General features: G+C 38.7%; 1 protein-coding gene across 1 annotated transcript; it reads right to left on the bottom strand.

Moving 5' to 3' along the window:
• Positions 1–5,804: 5,804 nt before the first annotated feature.
• On the bottom strand, positions 5,805–10,104 carry LOC136424144 (adenylate kinase 2, mitochondrial-like). Its single transcript, XM_066412613.1, has 7 exons — positions 9,883–10,104; positions 9,011–9,056; positions 8,718–8,789; positions 8,223–8,341; positions 7,449–7,543; positions 6,742–6,814; positions 5,805–6,142 (listed from the first exon to the last, which is right to left on the bottom strand). Exons 1-7 carry the CDS (start codon positions 9,979–9,981, stop codon positions 5,921–5,923), a joined length of 726 nt encoding a protein of 241 aa, XP_066268710.1. The 5' UTR covers positions 9,982–10,104; the 3' UTR covers positions 5,805–5,920.
• Positions 10,105–10,635: the final 531 nt, after the last annotated feature.

Here is a 10,635-nt window from a genome sequence, read left to right as displayed (position 1 = left end):
ACGGATGTATGTTTCGCAATGGGGATGGGAAAGGATAAGTTGGAAGAGTCCATGTAGTATGGGGGTATTTTAGGAAGAGTCCATTGTTGCTCGTGGGGACCAAAATTTTTAAAATTTTAAAGTGGTTGTTTGTATTGTCCAGTTGTGGGTAGAAGTAATACAAGGGAGAAGACGTATAACTCACACAGAACTTTATCTTTTATGTGATATTCATTTGGAAACAAACCACTTTTAAGTTTATCGATACATAATTGGCTTTGTTAACACTTTTGGCATATTACTAGAATTATTTTTCTAATTTTTTGGATATTTTCAGAACAAAGACGCACATCTCCAATTCCTATGTATTAGACCAAAATGATGTGAAATTTGTCATGTGTCTGCCTTAGTAATGTACACTGGCCCTCATACAAATGTTTGGCATACAGCCTTTCTAAACGATTTTTGAAATAAAAAAATTCTCAACCAAAAATGTTTACTCTTGAAGCATCCATTCAAACAAATGGGGGTCATATTTTTGTATCTCACCCATATTATGGTTGAAGACCATTCTTGCCCGTGGGGATTTTTTTTAATTCTAAGAGGGACTGATTGGTTTTAAACTCAATTTTGGACTGAGGTGATCCATTTTTTGAGTGGAAGTATTTTAGAATGGTGCCTTATGTATAGGTTGCCTTTGGAAGAGTCTGTTATTTGCATATAGGGTCAAATTGAGAAATCTCAATTTCTTACAGGGATGACTTTGCAATAGTTCACTTTTGGGCAGAATTTTTTCCTAATATTTCGATTTGCCCAAGTGTTATTTTGGGACAGTCCATTTTTTGCATGGGTAGGAGTATGGGCGAAACATGCTGTATTTGCTCAGGAGCAAATGACGGCCTTTCTAATTGCTAAAAACATTTTGTTCAGCAAGATGGATCACAAATGACATCAAATACTCCTTTAGAAAGTCAAAGAATTGTAAAGCATCATCAAAACGAAAATGTCATATCTTATATGTGGCTAATCTAAATGTCATGGTTGTCTCACTTAAACGGTCTTCTGAAGCGACAGCCACTTTTAAGAGGGAGGGAAACCCACCGTGGCTATGATTTCTTCCACCGATACTAACGTTGTGGTGCACTTGTCGTAAAACTTAAGTGTCCATAATTTGGCTCATATCAATTTTTAAGGATTTAAATGGCTAATCCTTCAACTTTTCTATTACTGTAAATGTTATATATTGAGGGGAAGTGAATATCCTTTTCCTCAGGTTGTTCACTCCCACTTCTTATAGACCTTTTCCTTACATTGACCATTGTGGTCATTACGCATGGAATACAACTGTGATTTTGTTACAATATTAACGTTACATTTCCTCTTCCGGGTCTTCCACCATCTTGACACCAAAAATGTTTCCTTGGAAATCCCTTCCCGATTTGTTCTCACAAAAAATGTACAACAGCTTTTTAATTTCACCACTGTATTCGTTAATGACAAGTTCTCACTTCGTCTGGACTGTGGCCGATTCATATTGGTGAGGAAGCAGTTGTGAAGTGCCTAATTTCTGCAGCCAATGTTTTGCTTCAAAATTGTATATGTGTTGCAGAACAGCCAGTGGTCTCTTAAACTTAAGTTGCAATATGTAGATGTCATTTAAATTTTCCCTCATCAGAATGGCACATTTTGGCGAAAATCACTGACACATGTGTTGCAATATTCTGCTTCTAATGTAATGCGGATTTAAAAGTTGCAAAGATCCCGGGGAACCCCACCAGGAAACCAGATAGCAAAGCACTTAGGACAGATTTTACCAAATGCGGGCATGGTATGAATTTTTGACCAAAAGGTAATTGGCATTTTGATAACTTTTGACCTACAATATTCATAATTTTTGGCGTAGCGGGGGGGACTAAAATTTTAAAACAATTACACAGGGGCGCTTAAAACATCTTGTTGCATCAGAAAATCCGGGCTATTGTAGTATTTGGCATCAAAACCTAGGGCCAATGCTGTTCAAGACTTTAAGTCAAATCAGGAGAAGCTGACACATCATCATGATCATGCTTCATGTTGGCCATGCAGCCAGGTCAGGCTACGACACAGTGATTGTGTCATCGGAAGGTACAGACGTCTTCCTACTCTGTTTGGCATTCAAGCACTCAATTCCACCATCAATTTTTTTCAAGTGTGGCCCGGCGCGGATGCAGACACGAATCGGATACATTTCACGAATAAGATATGTTAGTATCGCGAGTGCGGTCATTATATAAAGATCTTTGCAACAGTCTCCTTGGAATGCATACCTACCCCGGATGCGATACTGTGAGTGCGATTCCTGGACGAGGGAAGTTGGGAGCACTTCGGCTTGTTAAGGAAAACAGAGACTTCCGGGAAATGTTCAAACTAGTAGGAATGGAATGGGTCGGAGCTATCAGATGAGCTTTTAAGAAACTACAGGATTTCACTTTCCACATATACTCTTCATAAGCATAAGAAATGGCTTGTTTAGTAATTTTCCCTTGCTTGAGAGAATTGTATTTTTCACCGTTTCCATGGCAACCATCATAAGATCTGCCTAACTTTATTTAAATGCAACACAAGTTATAGTCATGTCAAAAACATTTAGCATAATGGTAAAAGTCTTCGATAAATGTTTAGTACTTGCAAGAAATTATGCTGCAAGATAGCAGATCCAAGATGGCCGCCAAAATGGCCCATGTCACCTGATTTCTTAGGTAAAATAACTTCTACTTATTTCTTACCAAGCTAAAATATTTTCTAAGGGCCCTATTATTAGTTATGGATTGTTTAGTTTCATTGGTCAAGCCTTGATGATGAATGGAATTCATAAGCATCCAAAAAAGGCTTATTTAGTAACTTTCCTGTGAGAGAATGTTATTTTTCACCGTTTCCATGGCAACCATTATTGAAATCTGCCTAAGTATATTTCAAAATGGCCTTAAATGTACTTAACTGGTCTTTGTTTAATCTCAACGTATAGAAATACCAATGAAAAAATGGTTGATTATTATTAAAACCCCATGAAATAACTTGATATAGACAATTTTTGGTCGTTCTATGGTTTTGAGTGACGTCATCATATCACGTGATAATTCCTAAAAAGCTGGACATTTGACATGATTATCATGCATGATGATAAAGTGGAGGAATCAACCTTTTCAAAAAAGTAAGTCACCCTTTGTCCCTCTGTTTGGTACCAAATGGCTATTTTGAGGGACCTGGCCCATGGACTGTCCCCTCCAATGGCAATGAACACAAGTAGCATATACATGTATCAATAACATAAGACGTGATTTCATTTTTTTAAAGTTTTGTTTAATCTAAATATAAGTAAACATGTCAATATTACTTCCTGCATGCACACTAAGGCAAACAGAAAAACTCCCCAGAAAAAATTAGGCTTTCAAAAGCGATTTATTGGCAAAACTTAGATAATGTACAGCAAAAGATGTCCTTAGCAACAGCCTTAGCAACGGCCTTTCAGGTAAAATATGCGTCGTAATGTAATTCTATATACACTTATATCTCCTGACAGAATTGGTGGATTTCGGCCATTTAAAGAATAAAATGCTGTCAACATTGTGACAAATCAGACTTCAGTATCAACAAAGGTCCCAGAGGTACCTAAAAACTTTTGCCTGATAACGGAAAGTGAACTATCCATTTTTTATGTTAAAAAATGGAAAATAAATTAACTTTAAGGACGAATAATTTTCAATAGAAGCGTGTTGTCTTAAAAAAATTAACAGATTTACGATCCTTGTGGTTGACTTTTATGATAAACAAATTTTCATGAAGAAACATTAATGTTTAATCTTTTGCCCCTCCCCCTTATTAAGGGTACTAGAACGGTCAGCCTTTTTTGGGTGTTCTAAACTTAAGATGCCGCCACGGCGCTCCTGGGCCGAAATTAAAATGCCTCCATATCCAGATTTGTGCAGGATATGTTCAACTACATGTGTGCCAAATTTGGTGCTTTTAGACAAAAGTGCACAATTCAGCTAATTTTGGGAACTATGCCGCTGGACTACTAAGCAATATTAGGGCACTGAAAGTCACATATTCAAAATCAATCTTTTTCTGATTTCTATCCATAGTAAGTTTAGATAACTCTATCCCATCGCATATCGACCATCATGGAGCAAAAATACAATGTCGTTGTGTGGTGGGAACTCATTGAAAATCTGAGCACTTGGAGGCCAGCCATCATTTCAAATCTTCCGAACATACACGATTCTGACCGATAAGTCCCGAACGCTTCCGAAGAAATAATCACGTGGTCATGGCTCAATGTGCTTGGGCATTGTGACGTCACGCGGCCGGAAGTTACCGAAAATTGTCGACAGAAAACGGTTACGGCTGGATTCTGGGCTGATTTTTGGGGGGACCCAATAAATAAAATACTCCTTTTGTGGCTTGCTTCTGTGCTATTTTTAAATGCCCAAAGTATGAAATAATGATGCAGATGTACCAATATGGGGAAGTAAATATCAATTTCAACTTCACCAAACAGAATTATTTTCCCCAGAATATTTCAAGTTTTACCCCCTGAAATCGCTTAGGGCACCTTTAACGTCAACACTAGGAGGATTCATAATGAAGAACATTGGAGATAACAAGAAGCAAGTGATGACACCAGATATAAGTCTTTATTGTTAATCTATAGTCGTTTGTTTCAGAGGAAAATAATTTTCACCTTATTCAATTACAATAATTCCTTCCTACACATCCCTGGAATCCACTATTGCACCATGACATAGTCTACTCTAATTAAGGGAAGGGAGTTACTGTAAATTCAGTTACTTTTGCGCTGGTTTAATTTTGCAGAATGAGGGAAAAGAGGTTTTTGCCCAGGTTTGATTTGCGGTTGTAATACTTCTGTAGTACAGTAAGTCATACAAGAGAGACATATTCACAGTGGAGAGGTCACTGTGAAAACGGCGAAAACAAAACCAGCACGAAAGTTTCAAGATTTACGGTACTAGTATTTAGTAATAGATAGAGACTTGACAAATCCAAAATCAGACATGTGTTGGAAGAAACAGTATTGACTGTTTAAAATCTGTTTTCATAATGACTTCTAACAACACATAATTATGTACTTTCAGGCTATCATCCAAAACTTAGAGTCGGTTGTACAGAAATACGGAGACTGTAGACATCAGACAGCTTTACCTGAGACTGAAATGTTTAACACTTTTTATAAGCCACCATCTATATCCCTACATCATAGGCAGCACTGCCCCCTAGTGACTTTTGTATGAACTGCACTTAACTGGTTGGTAAGCCATTTTCCAAATCTTTTAGGTGTGGAACTGTCAAAAAAGCCTAGTTGCAAAACATGTTGATCTGTCATCCTAACATCTGCTTGGAGCTAACATAGTCATACATGCATGTATTTCTGTATGATAGACATTGTAGAGAAACAATACATTGTACAACTGTTAAACATGTAGAAAATATGGCCACATTTTTTTACTAATAGATATATCTTTGTGCACTAGAACTATCAAGAACTTCCACTAGACATTACACTACAATTTTGTCTTTGTTCTTAACATGCCTTGGCCAAGCAAACAACATTCAAGTTGTTACTGTTTCAAAAAGGAAGGATACTTTCTGTATGAGGGAATATGCTTTTGTAAAACCCTATGGAAAATGTTCTAGTTCTTTTTAAAGTTTCAAAATGTTTTCAAATTTAAAACTTTTGTGGAAGTATTTTCAATTGGTTAATTCAATAATTGTTTGGGTAGGAACCTCATTTTGTCACAAAACTTCACAGACAGAAGTCAATGTTGGGTCCCAAAGTTGTAGATGGACATGTCAGTTTCTCATTACTTTGCCACTCCCTATTTCGGTAATCAATTTGCACCATCTAAGTCCCTATATCATAAGAAGCACTGCCCCCTGCTGACTTTCACATGAACAGCACTTTATCTTTACTGGTTGCCTGGGCAAAAATTGCTTGGATGCTTGCGAAGACGATGTCAGGGCTCTGTGCGGCGTCGACTTTAGCGTGGAGGTTCTTCTGCTGGTAGTAATCCACTAACGGTTTGGTCTGGGTGTGGTACGCTTCCAGACGCTTCGTTAGCGTTTCCGCGTTGTCATCCGACCGGCGAATCAATGGTTCACCGGTCACCTGGTAAAAAGTATTCAATGTCAATTTGACCTGTTTTTGAAAACCAGTTATATGAGGCAAACTTACCTAACATCTACCAATCAAATCAAATTGGTGACAGTAACATCTTCAAATAAAAATACAAAATCTGACAGTCCTCAAAACTTCTGCTACAGTACCATAACAAGCTGCTAGAGAGCCCAAAATCTAATCATTCTTAAGTCGCTTCATGGACTACATGTAACCATGTGCCACAATACAAGACATTCTTGAGTTATTTCGTTCACAGACACCAAAACCAACCAAAAACTGATTCTGATGAAGACTTTTTAAACAAAACATCAAAACCTGTAAATAGTTGTCTCTCAGCCATCATCATTCTGACTCCATATCAACAAACCAACCAAAAACATAATCTTCTGGCAAAGGTAACAATACTACAAAGAAGGCTCTGACCCCAAGGCGTCGCCAAAAAGTAGTCCTTGCGTTTGCAATACAGGTCAAAATCAACCTCTACCCTGCTGTAATTAGATGGCAAAAACATAGTGCATGATTGTATAAACTTGGGAGTGCAAAAGGGTTCATAGCCTGAAGAAGGTTAAAGAAAGTGCTGGACTCACATCATCGGTCATCTCCACCTTAGGAGGGTTAAACTCTTCATGGTACGATCTCCCGCTGGGCTTATGGATGAGCCTGAAATACAATAATGAATATGAAGTTGTGACATCAGTGGTCTGAGGTTAGGCTGTGTGAGTCAGAATCGAGAGGTCTTGGGTTCCAATCCCTATGGGACTAAACGTTGTACCCTTGGGAAAGCATTTAACACAAATGTTCTCTCTTGACTCCAGTGAAAATGAAAGATTGATCATCATGGAAGCAGAGTCAGGGAAAATTCTGTTTATTTGTATAAAATTTCTTTGAGTTAGATATAAGTTCACAGACCCTGTTTTTATCTTTACCTTGCTACATTTGTAGTGCAAAATAGATCTTAACTAGACATCAGTGTGGTCTTACAACAAATAAACAAATATAGGCACACTTACAGCTTACATTTGTGTTTTGATGAAGGATAGACATACAGGTAGTAAGATAAGCAAGACAACAGTTACTCAAGCACCTGGATATTTTGTAAATGGTCAGATGTTTCAGACAGCATCCATTGTCTTTTGTCAGTGACTGAATAAATAGCTGGTCAACTCCAAATTCTGGTTCAGTCACAGACGAAAGACAGCAAACGCTGTCTGAAACATCTGAACGTTTACAAAATCATCCAGTGGCTTGAGTATGCTTTGTAACTGTTATCTTACAAACTTTCAACATGTCTGACCTGCCACAGATCCTCCTGACCAGGAGAGAGTCGTCGATCCCAAACTCCACCACAGAGTCCAGCGTGGACTGCCTGGTGTCCAGCAGGTCATCCAGCTGGGCAGGTCACAGGTCAAGGAGTGGAGGTCAACATTAGTTAGAAACATAACAATTCATTTTCATTCACCCTAAAAGTCTCACAAATCATTCTTATACCCAAATAAATGATTCAATACTCAAATCGGCTACCTGATTTTTAGATTTAAAAAAAAAAGGGATTTAGTTTTAAACAAGGAAACAGAAATATCATAAAAGTTCAAAAGAAAATCAGCACTCACTGGCAAAACAATATTCTTGAAGGATTTCTTCATTCACTCCTTTATTCTTTCGCTCATTTCTTTGTACCATTAAGCCTTTTTAGGCATTCCTTTTATTCCATTCTTCATTCACTCAATCATTTCTTCATTGACGTCTTCATTTAAAATCCATTCCTCCATCCCTCATTCATTCACCCCTTCATTTGTCAGTTTTACCTTCTTGGCTTGAGTGACACTACGAGAGAACTCGTCAAGGATTCATTCAGTCATTCCTTTAATCACTCATTCATTTGTCAGTTGTTACCTTCTTGGCTTGAGTGACACTATGAGAGAACTCGTCAAGGATTCATTCAGTCATTCCTTTATTCACTCATTCATTTGTCAGTTTTACCTTCTTGACTTGACTGACACTACGAGAGAACCCGTCCAGGATTCATTCAGTCATTCCTTTATTCACTCCTTCATTTGTCAGTTGTTACCTTCTTGGCCTGAGTGACAGTGCGCGGGAACCCGTCCAGGAGGAAGCCGTTCTTACACTCAAGTTTGTCCAGGTTGTTGTCAATCATCTCAACCACCATCTCATCACTAACCAGTTTACCTGGGGGGTAGGGGGTGGGGGCAACATCAGGAGTTTTCAAAACAGGGTACTGTACATGTAAATGCAGAAATGTTTGCAGTGGCTTTAAGCCAGGCAACCATGAAATTGTTAATCCATAGAGCCTATTGGGAGACAGAGAGGGAACAAGCAGTTTTTAGTGCTTAAAATGGTCTGCTAAAAGTATGATAAGACTAGAACACACCTAACCCCTGCATCACAGCAACCATCCCACCCCCCATTTTTGGACCCCTTGTCTATAAATCCTAGCTAAAAGCCTGCTTGACAGCTAGCTACAATACCCCTGAATTAAAAGTAAAGTTTCTATATTTCAAAGCATAATTCATGGATTATTGCAATATTTTAGAGTCCCACCCACCTTGGTCCATGGTTTCTTTCAGCTTTTTTCCAAGCTCAGATCCAGAGGCCACAACAGCACGGAGCATATCACCTGAACAGAACATCACATCTTAATAAAGACACACCAAACCAAACCAATTTAAATACATATTTCAACATTTTTTCCACAGAACCAAGTCACATAAATGTCTGTAACAGTTTCTTAGTCGTAGGGCATTAGTTATATTCTAGAGTGCTTAACGTTAGATTTAAAACTGCTTTTCAAAATGGTTGATGATAAAACAAATATCTTGTTCGTGCAGCTTTTCCTACCTGTGGCAAGATGACATACACAGTACTTCTCTGCCAACTTGGGAGCCTGTATGATAAAATACACAGATTTTGTCAAATTCCATGTTGATAGTACCATTTACGCATGTTATATGAATCAATAACTTATAAGTTAGAGCGAAATCTATTGCCCCACTTTTCATACAGACTAACTGATGAGTAAGAAAAGACAATGGGAATCAATTCAAACATTATCTAACATCTAAGTGTCGAAATGCTTTCTTTAATGCACTACTAGTACCCCCAAGCAGTGCAATAATTGTGATAAGCATTATTGGAGAAATAACTCATATCATATATTAAAGAAATCTGACCTGAATTAGAACACAATATAACTGTGGAGTGGTCATCATGATTTGTGAAAGGACCCTCCCCCCCATATGTAAAAGAACCCACCGCACTTATCGAAAAGAGTAGGGATCCTTCCCAGTATGAGCGGATCAAACCTTACACAAGTTACAGTCTGGTCTGGGTTGTCACATCTTGAAAAAGCGATAGTTACCTGTTATGTCAATCCTTCCACAAAATGTGGTCAATCTCAATAATATAAATAAATATTGCTTAGTTTAATCAAGGAGGTTTTATATAGACTCCTTGGTATTATATCACACTATCAGATCTAGATCTTATGTGTGATGATGAGTCGTCTGACAGGTACATTTTACAGGTATTATCTCAAAGCAGATGTGGGGTGGAAGCTCGTAAACGTGATCTAGCATCCACCTCCCCATTCTTTTAGTCTAACAGCCAGCCATCCAAACTACTGCCAGAGGAGCCCAGCAGTCAAACAATGTCACGATCTTTCACCCAAACATCTGCTTGAAAATATAAAAGTGGGTGGATTTTTATGTTACCTGCGTGCCTTTCCCTGCACCGGGCGGTCCGAGTAGGATCGCTCGGATGCCGGTTGGCTGTTCCTCCGCCGCTGGTTGGGCCTTCGGTACGGGCGCCATGGGTTATGTTGTGAGTGGGTCCGGTTGGTGATGTATAGGGGAGTTTTAGAGGAGTTTCTGTCCTTGGTTTGTGCACCGGTGTTGGTCTTGCTGTCTGTCCCACGCGTTAGGTCAGAGGTCACAACATGGCGGCGCCCACCACGTGTCAAGAGCATCACGGGACATTCAAGGGCGTGTATGGAGAGTTCCATGAACCAGTTTTCTAAGGCAGGGCCGCAGAAGTTTCCCTGAGTTTGGTTTAGAAACCTAGTGTAAGCCTCCAATATCTAAGGCAAGCAAAAGGCTAGATAAACTGGTCCATCTTGAGCCTCGCCCTGTAACCCGGGATATTGAAGACCCGCATACGGAGTCCCCGCTGAAAATTTTGCCGGGATACTAGAACCATATAAAACCTCCTAGCTAGAACCAGTAACGTTATATCTTACTTTTTTGATTGTGGTCTAGTCATTAAAAATAGTTCCTTTGGGTTTTGTAATTCTTAAGTAGAACAGGGATCTATTGCACCACCATATTTTACCGATTGTGTACTTTGGCTTTTTACATTTTACTGCTCATTTCGGCGTCAAACCACAAACCACCTGTTAGTGTTAGTGATGTTTCATTATATATTCTTCCACCTCAACACCATGAAAAAGTGTCTTCAATCTAAAGATG

This window comes from Branchiostoma lanceolatum, chromosome 18 (genome assembly GCF_035083965.1).
Source record: "Branchiostoma lanceolatum isolate klBraLanc5 chromosome 18, klBraLanc5.hap2, whole genome shotgun sequence".
Lineage (NCBI taxonomy): Eukaryota > Metazoa > Chordata > Leptocardii > Amphioxiformes > Branchiostomatidae > Branchiostoma > Branchiostoma lanceolatum.
Note: the sequence above shows the minus strand (reverse complement) of the source record. Positions and strands in the feature narration are given on the sequence as shown.

Excerpts from the sequence above, each read along its gene's own strand:
- LOC136424144 (XM_066412613.1), bottom strand. The coding sequence starts at position 9,981 with ATGGCGCCCGTACCGAAGGCCCAACCAGCGGCGGAGGAACAGCCAACC. Across the intron at positions 8,342-8,717 it reads GAAAGAAACCATGGACCAAG|GTAAACTGGTTAGTGATGAG; the intron begins GTGGGTGGGACT and ends CCTACCCCCCAG. Across the intron at positions 6,815-7,448 it reads GTCAGGAGGATCTGTGGCAG|GCTCATCCATAAGCCCAGCG; the intron begins GTCAGACATGTT and ends ATTGTATTTCAG.